General features: G+C 37.3%; 1 protein-coding gene across 5 annotated transcripts in view; it reads left to right on the top strand.

The window, feature by feature from the left end:
• The first annotated feature begins 262 nt into the window (after window positions 1–262).
• LOC122307702 (rRNA (cytosine-C(5))-methyltransferase NOP2C) overlaps window positions 263–21,941 on the top strand; it is a 39,774-nt gene continuing 18,095 nt past the window's right edge. For 3 of the 5 annotated variants that reach the window (XM_043120747.1, XM_043120746.1, XM_043120749.1), the window contains exons 1-5: window positions 263–416; window positions 528–649; window positions 6,936–7,347; window positions 8,446–8,593; window positions 11,114–11,251. In XM_043120747.1, the coding sequence (XP_042976681.1) occupies window positions 342–416; window positions 528–649; window positions 6,936–7,347; window positions 8,446–8,593; window positions 11,114–11,251 (895 nt within the window). In that variant the 5' untranslated portion in view covers window positions 263–341. Of the gene's footprint in view, window positions 650–6,935; window positions 7,348–8,445; window positions 8,594–11,113; window positions 11,252–21,941 lie in introns of all 5 variants that reach the window. The other 2 variants (XM_043120748.1, XM_043120750.1) reach the window with 2 other exon arrangements.

Raw genomic sequence — 21,941 nt, 5'->3', positions numbered from 1 at the left:
AAGTTTAAAATCTTGTTAAACTTTAAACTTCGATTTATCAAATGAATGTCGGACAGAGTCGGAGTTGTGGAGTTTTTGCCCGGCCCTACTTTTATCCCAAAGCATAATCTTAACCCAAATTCTCAAAACTTTTAAATATTTGATATATTTTTCATATCTACACATGGTTTAGTCGGCAAATGGGCCTAGATGATCCAAACAGAATGGCTCACCACACCGAAGCCTGGTGATATGAACTTATTGAGATATAACTTCTTTTTACCATGTGAAAGCCCAACACAACCGTTTCTCCTCGCAGTGATGCACTGATGGAGCACACGCTTCTCCTTCCGCCTCTTTGAATGAAGAAAGCGAGGGATTTGCTTCAAACCTCCTGCAGGCGCTTCCTCTCTCTCCCAAATCCTAAAATACCCAAGGCGCGCTCTCTCTCTCTCTCTCTCTCTCTCTATATATATATATAGTATAGACACACACAGACGTGATTTTCTAAACTGGTAGCCGAAGCTGCCGAACGTCTTTGGGTACAGATGGAGGATATGTCGGAGCGATACTGTTACAACCCGATTCTGCGATGGAATTCTCAGGTTGAGGAGTACTTCGTCAAGGCCTACGGAGCCGACCATTTCTCGCGCGTTTCCGATGCACTAACGTACTGTATCTCTACTGCAATTCTTTCTCTTTTCATACTGTACTGTCAATGTTTATCCATTCATTGTCCTAAAAACCAGTTCTTTATGCTGCATCGATCTTTTCTCAAGAGCTGTTTGGTTACTGATAAAGCGCGTGAAACTAAGAAATTCAACATTCTAGAATCTTAAGCTATGTTGGATGTCAAGATCAGCTCAACCCATCTCAAACAATGATTAAACCTACTACTTTTTTCAACTTTTCATAAAAAGTTAAATCTACTTCATACATTCAAACACATATCTTAACCTATTTACATTCAAACACATCTCAAAGAGATTCACAAAACATTATTATTTACAGATAAACTGAAATCATCTGAGATTACTTTAGCATACAAACACAGCCTTATATATCTGAGGGTTTGGACACAAAAATGAGACATGAAATTTTCAAAATTTCTCATAATTTTCTTCTCAAACATTATTTACACACAGAACACTTTTTGATTTCAAATTCTCAGCCTTTTCATCTAATAATTATCCAAATATAAAACCAATACAATTTTTACAAATTTCAAAACAAAATACAAAAAATCAATATAACTTTTGCAAACTTCAAGATAAAAATAATATTAAAAAATTATATTCAATTTGAATTTTATAATATTTTTATTTAACTTTTTCTCTCTCATTTTTTAAAATCTAATAAAATATTTTATCTCAAACTATGTTACTATTATTCATAGAATTTTGAGGTACTTCAAGTGTCCAAACAAGTCCCGAATCTAGTATGATATAACTTGTATGATATAACTTGTAAATATATCTTTTCACAACAAGCTTGGCATGCATTTGTATATATATATTTTTTTTGATAAGTAAGAAATTTATTGAAACCATGTAATTAGGCATAGCCCAAGTACACATGAAGTATACATGAGAAAACACCTAATTACAAACTAAAACTGAAAAACAGTAGGAAAGTCATTGGGACTAAACCCACCCATTGCAAAAGCAGAAGCCCAAAGCAACAAAGAATGAAAAGAGAAAGCCCTAATCCCATCCACTGAGCATTCTCTATTGTCAAAACAGCAACCATTCCTCTCATTCCATATACACCACATAAGGCAAAGAGGAACCATCTTCCAAACGGCTGCTATTTGATGATTTCTCGAATCCCTCTCCAACAGGCCAAAAGATTCTCCACACTCTTAGGCATCACCCAAGCAATGCCAAGCTTGGTAAAGACCTCATCCCACAAAGCCCTTGACACTTCACAATGAAGAAGGAGATGATCTGTGGATTCTTCACACCTTTTGCACATAAAGCACCAATCCATTACTACGATACCATGCTTTCTCAGCTTAGTAATAGTAAGGATTTTCCCATGAGAAGCCAACCACTCGAAGAAATGGACCTCTAGTGCCACTTTGCATCTCCTAATATATTTCCAAGGGAAAAAATCAGTAGAAAGGTGTGACATCAAAACCTTGTACAAAGATCTAACCGAAAATTTCTTATTACCAAGTTGATTCCATATTAATCTATCTTCCCCTTCAACTTTTAAGTTAAGAGCATAGAGCAAGCTGTAGAAATCAATGATGGTCCCCACCTCCCAATCATGAGCATCTCTAATAAAACTTACTGACCACTGAGTAAAGCCTGAAGTGTTGTCCATGCAATCAGCCACAAAAGCGCCTTTATCCAAAGCAATTCTAAAGAGGGAAGGGAAAGCAATTTTCAAGACCATGTCTCCACACCATATGTCATGCCAAAAACTTATCCAGTTACCCCTATCCATTTCAAATATGAAATTAGGGGTGCAACTGGTCTGGCTTGTGCCAATTTTAGACATATTTTAGAACCAAATCGGTATACACCAGTTTTGAGATATGAATAACCATCATATATGCTAGTGATAATATGTTAGTATCTAACTTATTTATATATTTGATTATATATTTTAGTGATAATATGCTTGGTTACATGTATGTTAGTGATGATATAATGGTTACATACACATTTATATGAGTGTATATGATCAAATATATAGAAATGAATTTATCAAAAAGAATATATATTATAATTTATTATGCTATAAAGTGTATTTATCCTTAATATATATAGTATATATTAATAACATATGATCAAATGTTCATGTTTAAGATTAAAATTTTATATTATATTAATTTTATGCCATAAAATTAAATTTTTTAATGATAATGTTATATCAAATGTTATATTAAAATTTATAAGATTAATTTTATGTTATATTCAATGTTATATCAATTTTATATTATTAGATCATTATTATACATGAATAATAGGATTTTAAAATTTAATATCAAATTAATTAGTAATTTAGCATATAATATGAAATTATTTTATGTATAATTATATATAAAATTATATATAATATAAAAAATATTTTATATATTATAAAAATTAAATATATATATATATAAATATGAATTGGTCCGGTCTAGTATTAGAAAAAGAAAAATTGGAACCGGACCTGTTACGACTGGTTTTGAGAAAAATAAAATCGGTACTACATTGATCTAGTTTTGAACCGGACTGAACCCACAGATTTAGTTCGGTTCACCGGTTTACTGGTTTTTTTTTTATCACCCCTAGCTGAAATTTTTGGAGAATTCCTTCTATCCATTGTGAATGAATTTCCACACTCTCACTCCGTACGCCCCTCTAACTTCTTTGAGCACCAATCACCCCAAATACTCCCATATTTGGCATCAATAACAATCCTCCAAAGGGCATTTGCTTCTTGAGGATACCGCCACAACCATTTCCCTAAGAGTACCTTATACCCCAAACCTCCCAAATGTAAAGGAGAGCAAATCTCATCCCACTTGAGCAAGTGGAATTTCTTCTCATCCACCAATTTGTCCCACAAGAAGTCATGGAATATCCTTTTCATTCTATTAGCCACTCCTGCAAGCAGTGGAAATAAAGATAGGAAATTGGTTGGGATATTAGATAAAGTGCTCTCGATTAAGGTGATTCTACTACCTTTAGACAAGTAAATCCTCTTCCAGCCAGCCAATCTACATTCAATCTTCTCTAAAACCCTGTCCCAAATTGCCTTCAATTTAAAAGGTGCCCCCCAAGGGAAGACCCAGATACTTCATGACAGAGTAGAAATCTTTCAACCCAAAATATCAGCCAAACCTCCTAGATTATTGACCAAACCTACAGGAACCATTTCAGATTTAGAAAAATTGACTTTGAAACCAGAAACAGCTACAAAACATAGCAAAAGTGCCCGAAATGAGCGGATCTGATCATAATTAGGCTCACACATGATCAAAGTATCATCCGCAAAGAGTAAATAAGAAACATTAATGCATTTATATTTTCTATTCATTTTCTGAATGTATGACTTTATCTCACGTTGTCAATATAAGTCTACTTTGTTACCGAGGACTCGTAAAGAAGAGAAATTCTGAAATTACCTTTCTGAGCCTAATGCAATTTTCTCAATTTGTATGATGATTGTTGTTTTTTGTGAAGGATAGAAGGAATGATAAGTTTAGTGGGGTGTGATTTTGCATATTTAATAGTGTTGATACTAATGACTTCAATGCGTTGTTTTAATCCTTGCATCAATTATGGTCCATGTAAAATGTTGATATTATGACCACTAGGTTCTAGCTATTTTATAAATATAAGTTTAAGATTAGGGCCTTTGCTTTTTTAACCGGCTAGTTTTCTAACTTGTTATATGTAATGCTCCAATGGAATGCCTAAACCACATGACCTATACTCTAAAAAAATTAGTTAATGCTAGTCAATGATACAATTGGAGCCCATTGGAACACCCATCCACTACCTAGAAGGACATATCATATGGAGTATCACAATTTCTCCCTTTAAATTCCCGACGTCCTTATCGGCCCCATCTTTCGTAGGTGGCATAGTTGAAGTCCCACATTTCTAGTTGGCATAGGGTCTGATACCATTTGTAATGCTCCAATAGAAGGTCTAAGCTGTATGACCTATATTAAAAAAGGTCTAGTTAATAATACAATTGGAGTCCCATTGGAATATTATAAAGAGCAAGAATTTTTCCTTCCAAAACAATATGAGATTTCCCCTTACACATCATATGGAGTATCGTAATGTGTGTATGGGATCCCACATTCCTTTGGAAGGAAGAGTTCTTGTTCTTTATAATGTTCCAATGGGACTCCAATTGTATCATTGGCTAGTTCTTTTGGAGTATAAGTCATATGGCTTAGGCCTTCTATTGGAGTGTTACAAATGGTATCAGACCCAATCTCAACCAGAAATGTGAGACTTGAACCGTGCCACCTACAAAGGACGGGCCTGATAAGGACATCGAGAATTTAATGGGGGAAATTGTGATACTCCATATGATATGTCCTTGTAGGTAGTGGATGAGATCTCACATTGCTTGAGAAAAAGTTTTTGCTTTTTATAATGTTGCAATGGGCTACAATTGTATCATTAATTGGTCATTTTAGAGTATAGGCTATGTGGCTTAGACCTTCCATTGGGGCGTTACAAATTGTATTAGAGCATATCCCAACCAGAAATGTGGGACTTGAGCTGTGCCACTTATGAAGGACGGGGCATGATGAGGACGTTGGGAATTTAAGGGGTGGAGAATGTGAAAACCCATATGATGTGTAAGGGTAGGTGGTGTATGAGATCCCACATTACTTGGGAAGGAGACGTTCTTGCTCTTTATAATGTTCAAATAAAGCTCCAATTGTATCATTGACTAGTCATTTTGGAGTATAGGCCATGTGGCTTGGGTATTCCATTGAGGCGTTACATTATAAATAGAAATACTGTTAACTAGTTTAACATTAAGTATAACTTAATAAATATGTATAATATTAGGACTGAGCACCAACTACGTTGGAGTTGGTATCTTGAAAATTCGACTCTTACATAGACTCTGATCCGACTTTGACTTTGATAAAATGGATTGAAGTTGGTGCGGAGTTGTGGGCTGGCAAGCAAAATCCTTGGGCTTGCTCATCATTTCATGGGCCTTTGGGCTGGGCCTATTATTGGGTTCTTAATCGGTCAGATTCCTTTATGTTAAAAGCCTAAGTTCATACTCTCATTCTATCGATCTTCTAAATGCCTCAAGAGTGCCGGCCAAGGGTGTTTCTCCGCCATCATAGATAGGGTCGTCGGACTTCGGCATTTCTGTCAATGCCGGTGTCACCCAGGACATCGGCAGCTTGTCGACTAAGCCTCTTGAGGGAGTAGTAGACCGTCAGCCACCAGTCGCAAATGGGGTTGGTATTGTTGTCCAGGGTTCTCTTTTAGTTGAAGATGGGGTCCCTCCAGGGTCTTGAGTACTTTGGAAGAAACAGATGAGCCTCTTTTAGAAGACGAAAATGGGATAACAGAAGGTAGTGCTTCCTCTACCTATTCTATGCCTCCTGAGGGAGTAGTAGGGTCTGACAAAGTGGCATTGCAAGGATCGTCAGGGGGGGTGCACAAAGAAGCAATGTCCTCATCGATGGAGGGGAGGAACCTTTAATGGTGATAGAAACAATTGAGGAGATTCGGGATTTTTTGTTGGTGCCTTGTGTGGAGGAATGTCTAGAATCGGGAATGTAGTTGGGTACTGTGATTGAGGATAATGTTATTCCCCTGGTTTCTCTTCCTCCGATAAACGATATAGCGGGTTTACCACTGGATTGGGTTTTGAATAAAGTTAACAAGATTCAGCATATCGAGGGGATTTCACATGAAGGATGTGAAGACCAATTTAAAGCACTACTCACTGCGATTGATGAGGGCCATGCGCGTGAAACCAAATTAAGTTTCAAGAAAAGCAAGGAGTTATAGTGTATTTCTTGGGAAATTAACTGCGACGCTAAGGGTGGTAGCTCAAGTTGAGGGAAGACTAAAGGGAGGGCATTGTGAAGACATTCCTGTAGAGGGAGTTTTGGATAGAGTATTAGTTTTACGGGAAACAAGGGGTTGGGGTTGGAGAGGTGTGTTCCATTCTAATTCGGGCTTAAGTGTATTTTGGGTAGTTTTTCATGGGCTCTTTAGTATGGGTTAGGTGTTTTCTTGTATACGTCTAGTGTACTTGGTTACTCCTATTGATATATATATAATATTTTTACTTAATAAAAAAAAATCTTCTAAAAATGGAAATTCTACAGCATTGAGTGATTATTCTAATTATTAAAGTTTGGTTTATGCTTTTCTTTGTATGTGCTATTAGTTTGTTTTCTTGGCTTTAATAATTTTTTTTTATTTGTTTCTATTTCAATGTTTGCATTCTTGGATTAGGCGCCCATCTTGCTACTCTTGTATACGTGTGAATACCCTACAATCAACTAGCGATGCTGTTATTCAGAAGTTAGCGGCAATTATGAATGATACAGGGCATGACAATACCAATGATAACATAAGCAAATGTGATGCCAATGTTGATGCTGATACAGGTCTGGAACCAGAATGCTGTTTGAAAGAAACTGATGTTCCCCAGAACTTGAATGACTGGAGCAAGGTGGCAGAGGCTCTGAAAGAAGACATACAAACTTGTCCTGTATCTAAGTGTCAGATTCCTGGGTTAGATTATGTAGTGTTTGTTAAGGGTTCAGGACCCCACATGATTGATTATGGTCATACACATGATAGACCCTCTAAGGAGGTAATTGTGAGTCGTAAATGTGCTGAGGCAGTGCTTCGGGGTGCTCAGGTTAGCACAATATATAATTTCTAAAATTGGAGGAGTATATTTTTGCGACTATATTTGCATTGCAGCTCATGTAATATTTTAATTTGACATGTACCAAATTCATGGCAATTCATTATGATTATTTTTTTCCACTTTCGTGCCTAGAGTTGGCTGACTGTATGTTTAAAATCTTAAAATATTAGCTCTTCTTCCATGTGTTTCCGCTCCCCCTCCCCCTCTTTTTGTCATTGAAAATCTTAAAGTCCAAATCCTTTTCCCCTGTACTTTTGGGCTTCGGTAAGATTTAGATGTTTGAAATAAATTCATAGAGATCTAGAATGGGCAATTAATATGATCTCCATTCAATAATTTCTTATTCCGTAAGCTTAAATTAATGGAAATGGTGATTTCTATTTTCTTTTTTTGGATTTGCACTGGGTGTCCAAGAACAACACCCTGACTAATCCTGGGGGTGCATAGGCCTTTGGCAAGGAGTTTCCTGCAAGTGCACCTTGGGTAATTCAAGGAGAAAATCTTTTGTCCGATGGCCCCTAGAAATTGTTTGCACTCAAGGGAATTTGAACCTTAGATCTGGGGGGAGCATACCCCTAGGCCCCAAGCCTAAGGTCTTTACCACTTGAGCCAACCCCTAGGCCCTAGGGGTTGGAAAAGGTGAAATTAATAACTTAATTAATGTTCTAAAACTTCTTAGGTGTGGGTCAAACTCGACTTTTATAAGTGAGCACATAGAGTAGAATATTTAACTAACATGGTGTGCGAACTTGAAGCATGGTATGAACCAACAACTCAAGTTCTGACACCATGCTAGATACCAATTATTCCAAGGTTTATGCTCATGAAAGAAGTGAATTTACTATGTAATTAATGTTCTAATAATCTAGATATTTAGTAATCTAATAATATTTTTTATTTTATTTTATTGAACCTTGGAAATAATTTGTGACAGATTCCATTACTTTTTTTTTTTTCCTTATTTTGTAGTTATTATCTTTATTTAACTCTCTCTCATCAAATAATGGATGGTGGGTTGAGGAGTACATTTTGAATCGGGAACAGATTATTTTGTAGATGAGGGATCTAATTGTAATTTATCTTTAGGTCTATGTTCCTGGTGTAATGGCTTGCAGTGCTCATGTTGAGAAAGGGGATAGGATTGCAGTTTCAGCAGCTGTAGAGCAGCCTGGTCTGGATGGTGGATGGCATATTGGTATAACACGTGGGAGTGTTCTTCAGGGCTTGGAGACAGGCAAGCACACACATTCTCTTGGACTTCATCCCACATCCTTATGCATAAACACTTCACCATTTATTCTTTTAACAAGTACTTTTAATGAATTGATCATGACTTTACTGACGGGTGTGTTGCATTTCCTGAAGTTCCCTGCTCAATTTACATAGAAATTCAGTGGGTTGTTAGAATGAAAAGTATTATTGGATTTGGAGTTTATAAGTAAACAAGCTGTTTTTTTATTTTTTATTTATTTTACCCATAAAAAGGTAAACAAGCTGTTTGAAGCAGAGTGACTTGGTAAGCATCAAATCAAATTATTACTTCCTTGGAACTGCTGTACTGTATTGCTGGACTGCAAATTAAGCATAGGAAACATTAGGTCCAAAGTGTTTAGAGGTTCAGATTTAGAGTGCACTGAAAGGTTCCGTTGTTAAATTCAGATACCTTGTTATCTCATGCAAAAGGCATATTGTTATCAGATTGAAAGCTCCTGATATCACCTGTAGACATAATTGGTATGGATGTCTACAAAATTTGTTGAACAAAGGTGTTTAATCATTAGGACAAACTATTTCATGCATTTGGACCATATATATATATTACGTATAATATATATATATATATTAAATGGTGTCATCCTTTTTGTTTAATCGAGCCCTTCTAGGGAAATGGTTAAGGCCCCGTTTGGATTGCAAGATCCACTTATTTCATTTCATTTCATCCCATCCCATCTCATCTCAACATCCAAAAACCATAAACATAAATACTTTTTAATTTCAAATTTTCAATTTTTTCATCAAATCATTACCTAATCATTATAACTTTTTCAAAACTTCTAAACAAAACACAAAAAATAATTCTACTTTTTCAAATCTCAAAATAAAAATAATATTAAAAAATTATATTCTAACAATATTTTAACTTTATAATATTTTTATTCCCATTTTTCACTCTCATTTTTCAAAATCCCATAAAACATCTTAACTCAAATAATTTCACTACTATTCACAAATCATTTTATTACTATTCACAGATTATCTTATCTCATCTAACTATCTAAAGGAGGCCAAAGGCTTAACTTTTCTTAAAGTTTCTTTACATTTTCCCAACCCAAACATACCCTAAGACTCCTTCGTGAGTGGCTTTCTTTCCATGGATGGCATCACCAGGAAAGATCCTAACCATAGATAATTGGTGATGTATTAGATTGTAGACACAAGCAGAGTGGGGTAACCATTTAGCAGATGACCCCTTTGTGCTTAATATGCTGTATTTGGAAGGAACACAATGCTTGCAATTTTGAAGATTGTGAGGGACGACGTTATAATTAAATGCCTTTACAATAGTGCTCGTTTTTCTTATTAATTTTATGAATTTTTGTTCTCATTCTCCCTACACAGTCACTTTGTTTTCAAATACCTTCCATATGCTAGAGTTACAGCCCTTTTCACTTTTAATAAATTCGACTATTTACTTAATTAAAATTTTTAACAAAAATGCCTTGAATATTACAAAACAGTTCTTTGACTTTCGAATAATGTATCATTCAAACTGTGTACATGGGATAAACTGAAAGCTTTATTTGGAACATGTATGATATCTTGTATGAATGATATTTTATAACAGCTTAACCCTTGTTTGAGTGCTCTATTAGTAAAAAATGGTCAAACAGCTTGTGATGTCCAAAGGATGTTTGAAACTGCATTTGCATGCGGTGCTTAAAAAGCCCAAACCAACTGTATTATAATTAAGTTCTAATGAGTCGGCGTTTCACGTTTATGGATTTCCAAGATTTTTCCCCACTTTAAATGAATATTTCCTAATATATAATAAGATTTTTGCATGCTAATATGTTCATCACATTCCAAAGGCTAGACCACACCAAAAAAAAAAAAAAAAGAAAAAAAGAAAAGAAAGAAGTGTTTTTTTAAGAGAATAGTAGATTTTGGATGTTGATACTTTAAAATATTGTCCTCCTTGTTACCTGTGAAAAACTAGTCATCCTCCATGTTTTAGAAACGACCCATGTGAAATTGGCTTTCCACAAGGGTGAGTAGCTTCGTGGATTTTCCAGCGTTGGAATGAGCTTTAATGTGAACCTCTTGCTTGGTGGATTTCCATGAAGATCATTGAGGAATCAGGGTGAAGATCATGTTGAGGAGTTGATGCATGGTTATCACAGTTAAAAGCAAGGATTGCAGATTCAATTTAGGACAGGCAGAGCCATCATAATAAGTAGTTTCGTGAGTTTGAACTTGTCTGTCTAAGTTTTGTAATGTTCATTCTAGAATCTGGACTGCTGGTAGTTTTATCGATTTTATGCTGGACATAAGTCTCATTTTTTTTTTTTTAATGTTGGTTTTAGTTTATTAATAGGTATAACTTATCAAAAAAAACTTTATGAATAGGTATTGCTGTAAATGTTCTCTCGTCTTTTGCATGCTTTAGGTTTGAAAACTTAAAAGTTTAGTTAAGTTACATTGTGCAAAGTTATTCAATATTGCGGGTTAACACATGCTATTATTATCATTGTAGATGCATATTATGTCGAACGAAATGGCCTGTATATTGGCCAAGGAAGAGCGATGATGTCAAGGGCTGGGATGTTCCGTGCTTTAGAAGGAATTGCTGTGGATATGAGTAATAGAGTATTTAAACTGCCTTCCTTTCATGGTATAGTTCATTCCTTACAAAACTTTTTACATATTTTTCCATATAAAATAATTGGGTGTGTTTGGTTGAGGAAAAATTTGAGAATGTTTTAATTTTTATAGAATATCTTTGAAAATGTTTAGATGTGTTTTTATTGGGTTATGGGAAAGTACATTACTTGGGAAGGATAAGTTTTTGCTCTTTATAAAGTTCAAATAGGGTTCCAATTGCATCATTGATTAGTCATTTTGAAGTATAGGTCATGTGGTTTGGGCCTTTCATTGGGGTGTTATGTGGAACTTGAGCTGTGCCACCTACAACATACTTGTTAACTTTGGTCTCCCTCCTCTTTCTCTCGGATTTATTTCATTTATATAGAAAATATATTTACATAGGATGCTCACATAGGAAGGTACTTATGTCAACTATTTACAGTAGTCAGTACCTAATTCTACCTAATTTACAACCGCATCTTCCAGCCTAATGTTACAAAACTAATTCCATAAAATCCTCTCCGTAATTCTCTCATAACACCCCCCTGTCCAGCATCAATTTGTCAACCAAGAACTGATGTCGGTGCCGAGAAAGGGCTTTTGTAAATATGTCTGCAGTTTGACGTTCGGTGGAGATGTAAGGAAGAGTAATCACATGTTTGTCAAATGATTCACAGATGGAATGACAATCGACTTCAATATGTTTCATACGTTCATGGAATACAGGATTATCAGCAATTTGAATAGCACTGGTATTATCAGCATGAAGAGGAGTGGAATGCAGTTGAGGAAAACTAAGTTCTCCTAATAACCCACGAAGCCAAGTAATCTCCGAGCATGCTGAAGACATAGCACGATACTCTGACTCAGTAGAGGACTTAGAAATTCTGTCTTGCTTCTTACTCTTCCAAGAAATGAGTGCATTGTCTAAGAACATGCACCAGCTAGTAATAGAGTGACGAGTATCTGCACAGTCGGCCCAATCAGCATCACTATACCCTACTAACTGTAAGGGAGATTCTTTAGGAAAGAAAAACCCGCGTGTAGAGGTGCCCTTCAAATATCGGATAATACGGCGCACAACAACTAAATGAAGATGTCGTAGAGCCTGCATAAATTGTGCCCTTCAAATATCGGATAATACGGCGCACAACAACTAAATGAAGATGTCGTAGAGCCTGTATAAATTGACTAACTTGTTGCACAACAAAAGAAATGTCATGATGAGTAATCGTCAAGTAGTTCAAACTTCCAACAAGCTGTTGATATAAGGATGGATCTGATAAGAGCTTGCCTTTCTCCTGACGAAACTTAAGATTGACTTCCAAGGGAGTAAGAACAGAGTTACCTGATTGGAGACCAGCTAGTGAAATCACTTCCTGTGTGTATTTGTGATGGTATAACAACGTACCGATCAGAGTAAGTTGCACCTCATGACCAAGAAAGTACTACAGAGGACCAAGATCTTTCATGTGGAAAGAGGCATGGAGATGCTGTTGTAATTACTCAATTAACTCATTATCAGAGCCAGTAATCACAATATCAACATATACCAGAAGTAATAAAATTCCTGCAGATGTCTTGCGCAGAAAGAGAGAGGAATCAAACTGACTCTGAGTAAGATGAAAAACAAGCAGGGTAGAACGAAATTTATCAAACCATACACGCGGAGCCTGTTTCAGTCCATACAAGGATCGGCGTAGCCGACAAACCTCTGAGGAAGGTGTAGCAAACATGCCAGGAGGTGGAGACATAGAGACCATGCAGAAAAACATTCTTCATATCCATCTGCCAAAGAGACCATCCTTGCGACGCAGCAAGTGCCAAAATAGTTCGCATAGTAGTCATTTTGGCAATAGGTGCAAAGATCTCTTCTTAATCAATACCATACTCTTGTCGATTCCCAAGAACCACGAGACGGGCCTTATATCTGTCTAGTGACCCATTAGACCGAAACTTGATTGAGTACACCCATTTACAACCAATAGGTTTTACACCAGATGGACAAGTCACAAGATCTCAAGTGTGATTTTCTTGAAGAGCGTGGATTTCTTCTTGCATGGCCTGTTGCCAACATGCTTGGGTGGCTGCCTTGGTATATGAGTGAGGAACAGAAATAGTGCCAAGAGTGGCAGTAAGCGAAGTATGAGGAAAACCATACCTATCTGGTGGATGTGTATCCCGGGTGAAGTGCCGGGGTATAGGAGCCGCAGAATTAGATGACGGACCAGTATCTAGAAGGGGCATTGAAGTAGGGGAAGGACGTTGATGGTATACCAAACTTGGTTTAAATCGCTCAATAGAAGAAGACACATCATCAAAAGCAGGAAGAAGAGTAATAGGAAGATCAGAAATAACCTGAGACTGAAAGAAATATTGATTCTAAAAAAAAATCACATTTCGTGAGATTCGGAATTTGTTTGCATGAGCATCATAACAAACAAATCCTTCCTGAGTAGGACTATATTGTGCAGCAAGTTTGTGACGCTCAACAGGTGGCAAATGAACAAAACAAACACACCCAACAATATGAATGGATTGATAATCAGGAGATATGCCAAATAAGCAAAAATAGGGTGAATCAAAATCTAAAGTGGTAGTAGGCAAACGATTGATCAAATAGATAGCAGTAGATAGAGCTTCTACCCAGAACTTAGAAGGTACAGAAGAATCAATCAACAAAGTACGAACATCTAAAAGATGACAATTTTTATGCTCAGCGATTCCATTTTGTTGAGGAGTATAAGGACAAGAACGTTGGGAAATGATCCCCTTATGCTGAAGAAAAGTTTGGAAAGAATAAGACATGTACTCCCCTCCTGAGTCGGAGCGTAAAGTTTTGATACACGTACTGAACTGTGTCTCGACAAGCACAACAAATTTTTGAAAGACAGAAAATACATCAGTTTTAGAACGGAGAAAATATATCTAGGTTAATCGACTATAATCATCAATAAACGTCACAAAATAACGATACTGACCATGAGAAATAATAGGACTCACACTCGAAACGTTAGTATGCACAATCTCAAAACAGTGAGAAGCACGACTATCATGCGTAGGAAAAGATAAAGTTTTACTTTTACCAAGACAACAAGTGACACAATCAAAAGATACAGGAGAAGAAGAAAATGAGTCTTTATTGCTCAAAAAACCATGTCTCCAATACACCAAAATTAGGATGACCTAATTTCTTATGCCAGATTTCATGAGTATTGACAGTAGCCGTACAAGCAAGAGAAACAACAGTAGGAGTAGAAAACTGTAAGGGCAGGAACCTTTGAGATCACCGTCCCCGACACCTGATCCTGCACAACACAACCACTACGAGAGAAGTGAACATCACAATTATTATCGACCAATTGTCCAACAGAAATTAAATTGGTAGACAATCCAGGAGAGACAAAAACATCACGAAATGAAGAGCCCAAATTACCAAGAGCAATAATAGGAAGAGTATTGCCATCAGCAATCTGAATATTTTGCAGGCCTCTATACTTACGAACACCATGGAGACTCGTCATATTACCAGTCATATGATTAGAAGCGCCTGAATCAACAATCCAAGAAGTTGAGTTAGTACCTGTACCTTGCAGGCCTACGACTGTAAAAGCAGACACAATCATCTGTTGGACCATTGTTGGTGTGAGAACAGATGAAGCAGAGCTTACAGTAGGCGGCATAGAAGAAGAAGTAGAGGACTAAACAGCAGCCTGAAAAGCTTGGAATTGGCGATTCTGAGGCCGTATTTGACAGTCTTTAATGATATGACTCTCTTTCTTGCAGTACTTACAAACTTTCTTAAAACAGTTGCGAGCAATATGACCAAATTCCTTGCAACTAAAACATTGCAATTTGTTCCTCCCTCGCCCTTGTGCTGCATAGGCTATATTCACAGTCTCAGAAAAGACCTTATCAGAAGTCATACCCATCTGAGTGGATAACCGATGTTCTTCACTCAACAATTCTCCCAAACAAAGATTCAAAGAAGGAACCGGATCACGGTTCAATAAACCAGCGCGGACGTGCTCAAATTCGGATCGAAGCTTCATTAAAAATTGATCGTGTTGATTATCAGCATGAACTGTTTGAAAAGCTGCGAGGGCCACAGTGGGAACCTTAGCATAAGCAATGGCAAAGTACTCGCTCCAAAGGTTAATGAAATCAGAATAAAATTGGGCGATAGGTAAGTTTCCTTGATTATAATTACTAATTTTCAATTCTAATTGGAATTTTCGAGCACTATGATCCTGGTGGCAAATACGGTGAAGATAATCCCACATTGCTTGAGCCGTAGTAAAACAACGAAAATTGGTTGCAATATGAGACTCAGTCGTCCCCAATAGCCAAGAGATTACCTTAGCATCATTGACCTTCCATTGAGCAAATGCTAATCACTGGGAACTTGAACAGAACTATCAATATGATTTGATAATTCTTTTCATTTCAAGAACATTTTAATTTGAAATTCTCATGTAGGAAAATTCTTTCCAGTAAATCGAATAATAGTATTTTCAATAGACATGATGAACAGTCCACTAAAATAAGCTCAAGCACGTAATGCAAATAAAATAAGAGGACGGAAATAATTTGCAGCTCAAATCAAAATGATCCAAAAAATAGCCCAAATAATTGGCAGCCCATGTACTGCCCAAGGTAAGCCCAAAGTAAGCCCAAAGGTAAGGTAATAATAAGCACAAAACAGAGAGGCAAACCAGAAATGCCTCTGCTGAGAACCCACGTACTGCCAAGACCAAAAAAAAAAAAAGCACCTGTCCAGCAATTGAAACAGCTACCCAGCACAAAGGAATCGGCAAATCAGACCTGTGTGAAAAACGACACAGCAGAGAGAAACAGTTCGTCAATCACCAGAAGCAGCCCAGCCACTCCACTGCCACAGATGTCGTCGAACACCACTCAGCTACCACGGAAAATGCTGACTACCTAGAACAGGACCACACTCCTAAAAAAATGCCGACAACCACTTAACACCCACACATTCCTCCACAGAAACTGCCTATCAGCACTAACGGAGACACCATACGCCTACGGCCACCAGAAACAATCCAGAAGGTGCCGACAAGGACCAATCTACCGACAAGCACCAAAAACTACACTGCCCGGTAGCAGTCAGAGAGGAAAATGGTGACCAGCACCGTCGTCAGCCACGCTAGAAATGGTCGACAACCACCAAATGATTGAGCCCACAGGCTGAGACAACCCAGACAGCTATGACTCCAACAAAACTACCGAAAGCAAGAAGAAATCTTGCAGAAACACAGAAAAATAATTCCTCCTGTCGTGACTCAAAAAATGATTTAGACCACAACGATGAATCAGAGTAAGGGCTCTGATACCATGTTAACTTTGGTCTCCCTCTTCTTTCTCTCGGATTTTTTTTTTCATTTATATAGACAAATATTTACATAGGATGCTCACATAGGAAGGTATGTATGTCAACTATTTACAGCAGTCGGTACCTAATTCTACCTAATTTACAACCGCGTCTTTCAGCCTAATGTTACAAAACTAATCCCATAAAATCCTCTCCGTAATTCTCTTGTAACAGTATTGGCCTGACAAGGATGTCGGGAATTTAAGGGGGTTAGATTGTGATACCCCATATGATAAGGATAATGGTAAGTGGTGTATGAAATCTCACATTGCTTGTGAAGGAGAAGTTCTTGCTCTTTATAAGGTTCTAATGGGGCTCCAATTGTATTATTGACTAGTCCTTTTAGAATATAGGCCATGTGGTTTGGGTCTTCCATGGGGCATTACATGGATAGAAAAAAACTAAATACAAGATTTTTATGAGATATGATTTAAATTGGGGTTTGGAAAAGTGGGTGGTAGAGTTGAAAAGTTCTTTGAATATAATTTTATTTAGGGCAGTTATTTTTGGTTTTTGTAAAACCCTCTTTGGTTTTTGTGTTTTTGACTATTCACTGAAATCTAGGCAAATGATTAGATGAAAAGTTGAAGTAGAGAAATTCTTTGAGATTGGAAGATGTTTGGATTGAAGGTGATTTTTTTTTTTGATAAAACCCGTAACCAAACTGGGCTATTTATTGTTAGCTTGGACAAGATGATTTGGCTCCCTTTTCCTTTTAAAATAAATTTGTCATGTCTTCTAGGGTGTACATACACATCCTTTGACAGCATAAACTATATACTTTGCTAAAAGTTTCTTGCTTTTCTCCTTTTTGGATAGATAAATTACTGATAATTCAGTTTGTATTTAGATCCTTCTACCAAGTCTATGTCCTCTTAACTAAAGTTCCAAACGATTTCCATTCCCTTCTAATAAACTCCCAAATAAGGAAATGATAGAATATTATAAATAAATCTATTTTTTCCATTCCATTCCCTCCTAAACAAGCCAAGGATGCCTTCCCATCAGTCTATAGGATTGCGAATGAGCAGGAGGCTTCAATGATTGAGTTAAGGGAAATTTTTAATGGTTCACGATGGTGGAATGTTAGCTTCATACCCATGAATGGGAAATTGGGGCCATCACAAAAGCTTTCAATTTGCTGTACTCATCAGTAGTAAGTAATGAAGAGGTAGACACAATACTTCAAATTTCCTCTAGGAAGCGAAATTCTGTGTGAAAGATGGCTCCCGTTTGCCTAGTAGGGTGCATTTGGATGGAAAGGAACGATTTAGAGATTTGAAGATTGGGAATGCTCTCTGGATGATCTTAAAAGTTCTTCATCAATGCATTAGTTCTTTGGCTTATAACTATAGACTTCAATGGACTCAGTTTTCATGACTTCCTTATATCTATTTCTAGCTCCTGATAAGGTGCATCTTCTGTTTGTTTATGTTCAGCTCTTTAATTCTTATTCTCTTATATACATTTTGTGTACCTAGGTTATGCCTTATTTTCGTATTGATAAAATTTGTCTTAACAATAAAAGAATTTATTATTTTTTTTCCTTCGAGTGTGAGAGAAATTATTAGTAGGTTTTTTATAGTATTTTAAATTTCATTTACACTCGCTTGGGATTAGTTGGGACTTGATTTCGGGCACTCGGTACCAATAAAAGAGAAAGTCATTAACATTACAAAGGGGCAACCCAAATACAACAAGATAATGCACTTGAATATGGAGGACCTAGCCTCCAAGTTTCCATGTTGCAGTGACCTGGACTCTGACTCCTCCAAATAGCTAATAACTTCAGTACGCTTTGGGGGCATCTCTCATGCAATGCCAAAAATATTGGACATCAAGGCCCAAACTTCTCTAGCTACTTAACATTGCAGCAATAAGTAATTGACTGTAGGGGCTTACACATGCAACACCAATCCATTATTGATATTATATTGTTCCCAGATTTTCATAGTAAGGATTCTCTCTAACACAGCAATAATAATTACGAACAGTGAAATGCATTTTCTATAAAATAAGGTGAGAGCGTGATGGTCCTCTTATAAGTTGTCAGGTACACCCAACTTTGTTTTAGCTGGTAAATTTAAAGCTTTGAAGAATGATTTGAAGAAATGGAATGGGGAAGTTCTTGGCAACATTGTTGATCAGAAAAAGTCTATTTTTGAGGATCTTCATTACTTTGATGAAAAGGAGGCTGTTGGGGATCTTTCGGTTGATGAGAAGGAAAGAAAACTTGGCATTGCTGCTGAGTTGGGAAAAATTGCCCTTATGGAGGAGATTTCCTGATGTCAAAAGTCTTAGGCTCTTTGGTTGAAGGAAGGAGACTAGTGCACCAAATTCTTCCGTGAAGTTGCCAACTATCATTGAAGGAATAATGCCATTGAGGTGCTCCATTGCCAACTTTTGACAGCTCTTGGGGATTGAGACAAGGTGATCCCCTTTCCCTTTTATTTTAGTCATCAATGCATTGAGCAGAATGTTGGAGGTGGTAGTGGATAGGGGTTTCATCTCGGGCTTCTTAGTAGGCAGTTCTTCACATGGCTGCATTAATGTTTCTCATTTACTCTTTGCGGATGAGACTTTAATCCTATGTGAGCCAAATTCTGATCAGGTCTGTTCACTACAGGTTCTTTTGTTATGCTTTGAAGCTGTATCTGGCTTAAAGGTTAACTTGTCAAAGTCTGAAATAGTCCCCGTTGGTTTGGTCAATAATTTTGGGGATTTGGCTCATATTTTGGGTTGTAAGGTTTCACTTTGCCTATGAAGTATCTTGGGCTTCCTTTGGGAACTCCCTTTATATCTAATTAAGGCAATTTGGGATGGGGTTAGTGAGAAGATTGAATGTAGATTGGCTGGTTGGAAAAGGATCTATTTGTCTAATGGGGGAAGAATCACTCTAATCAAGAGTACTTTATCTAATATTCCAACCTACTCCCTTCCTCTATTTCCTTTGCCTGTAGGAGTGGCGAATAGAATGGAAAATATCTTTTGTGCTTTCTTGTGGGGTGGATTGGAGGATGAGAAGAAATTCCACTTGCTTAAATGGGACAAGATTTGCACTCCTTTACCTTTGGGAGTTTCAGGGATTAGATAGCTGAAAACATTCAACACGGCACTCATGGGGAAATGGTTGTGGTGGTACCATTTCGAAGGGGATACTCTTTTGAGGATCATTATTGATGCCAAATTTGGGAGCATATGGGGAGGGTGGTGCTCTAACGAAGTAGGGGCATACGGTGTGGGAGTGTGGAAATTCATTTGTAATGGATAGGGGGAGGTCTAAAAAAAATTCAGATTTGAGGTGGGTAGGGGTAACCGAATCAGATCTTGGCACGACTTATGGTGTGGAGATGAGGCTTTGAAGAATACTTTTCCTTCTCTTTTTTGAATTGCCTCGAATAAAGATGCTTCCATGGCGGATTAATATTGATACTGGTCTTATTCATTTGTCAGTTAGCTTTATTTGGGTTGTCCAGGATCGGGAGGTGGGGGACATTACTGATTTTTACAGCCTGCTTTATGCTTTCAAAATAAAATCTGGAGGGGATGATAGATTACTTTGGAACTAGCTTGGTAATAGGATATTCACGATTAGATCTTTGTACAAGGTCTTGGCATCTCCTTCTTCTACTGATTTTTTTTTTTTCCTTGGAAAATTAATTGGAGATGCAAAGTACCTTTCAAGGTGGCCTTCTTCGGTTGGTTGGCTTCTCATGGGAAAATGCTTACTATCGACAAGTTGAGAAAGCGAGGTATCATTGTAATGGACTAGTGTTTCATGTGCAAAAGGGGTGGTGAATCGTCAGATCACCTTCTTCTCCATTGTGATGTGTTGAAGGCTTTGTGGGATGCGGTTCTTGCTAAGCTTGGCATTGCTTGGGTGATGCCTAAGAGGGTGGTGAACCTCCTGGCTTGTTGGATTTGGATTCAAGGCAATTGTCAAATAAGGGTCGTTTGAAAGATGGTACCACTTTGTCTTATGTGGTGTATTTTGAATGAGAGGAATGAGCGCTGTTTTGATAATAGAGAACACTCGGTGGGAGGGATTAAAGACTTCTTTTATCATACTTTGTTGCTTTGGGTTTCGATTATTGTAATGGATGAGACTAGTCTAAACGACTTTTGTATTGTTTTTTAGCTTTAGTTTGTAATTAGGTGGTTTTCTCTTGTATACTTCCTATGTACTTGGGCTATGCCTAATTATGTTGTTTAATAAAATTCCTACTTATAAAAAAAATAAAACATTGCGAGTTTAGTTGGAACTTGGAACCTACAATTTTAAAGAATCTTTTTGTTTTCATATATACAATTTTTTTAAGTAAAAATATTATATATATTAATATCAATAGAAGTAACCAAGTATATTGGGCGTATACAAGAAACACCTAGCCCATACTAGAAAGCCTCTAATGACCAGTAAGCTTGTGAAAATTAGAAATCTATCCAAAATACATCAAGCTTGAATGAGAATAGAACACACCTCCCCAACCCTAACCCCAACCCCTTGTTTCCCATAAGATTAATAATCCACCTAAAACTCCCTCCACGAGGACGGCTTCATAATGCCCTCCCTCTAGTCTTCTCTTGACTTGAACCTCCCTTAGAGTTGTAGTTGATTGCCCAAAAAAGATGTTTTAACCCTCTCAATCGCAATGAGTAGTGCTGTAAATTGGTCGTCACATCCTTCATATGAAATCCCCAAACATTGTTGAATCTCATTAACCTTATGCAGAACCCAATCCAATGATGAACCCGCTATATTGTTTATTAGAGGAAGAGATACCGGGGGAACAATATTTTCCCCATACACAGCTCCCAACATCACTCCTGACCCTAAACATTCCTCCTCACAAGGCACCCACAACAAACTCATAATTTTCTCCCCACCATCTCCTTCATTCAAATCCTGAATCTCCTCAACAGCTATATTGTTGCTGTCACCATTGGAGGTTCCTTTGCCTTTGGCGTAGGTGTCGTTGTTCCATCGACAAGAACATTACTTGTAGGTGCACTACCCTCGACAACCCTATTGCTCCATCAGGAGGCATAGAACAGATAAGGCTAGGCTCATCCCCACCTCCGAAACAAGAGGGGAAGCATTACCTTCTGTTACACCATTTTAATCTTCTAAAAGAGACTTGTTCGTTTCTTCCAAAGTACTCAAAAACCTAGAAGGATCCCCCCATCTTCAATTGAAAGTGAACCCTGAAAAAAAGCACCAACCCCTTTTGCAACTGGTGACTGAGGGCAGTGAGAATGCAAGCTGCAATGAATAGTGATGCTGGCACCCGACGACCCTATCTATGAAGGTGTTGAGGTGCCC

This window comes from Carya illinoinensis, chromosome 4, assembly GCF_018687715.1.
Source record: "Carya illinoinensis cultivar Pawnee chromosome 4, C.illinoinensisPawnee_v1, whole genome shotgun sequence".
NCBI classification, from domain to species: Eukaryota; Viridiplantae; Streptophyta; class Magnoliopsida; order Fagales; family Juglandaceae; genus Carya; species Carya illinoinensis.
This window is presented reverse-complemented; position numbering and strand designations above follow the sequence as displayed.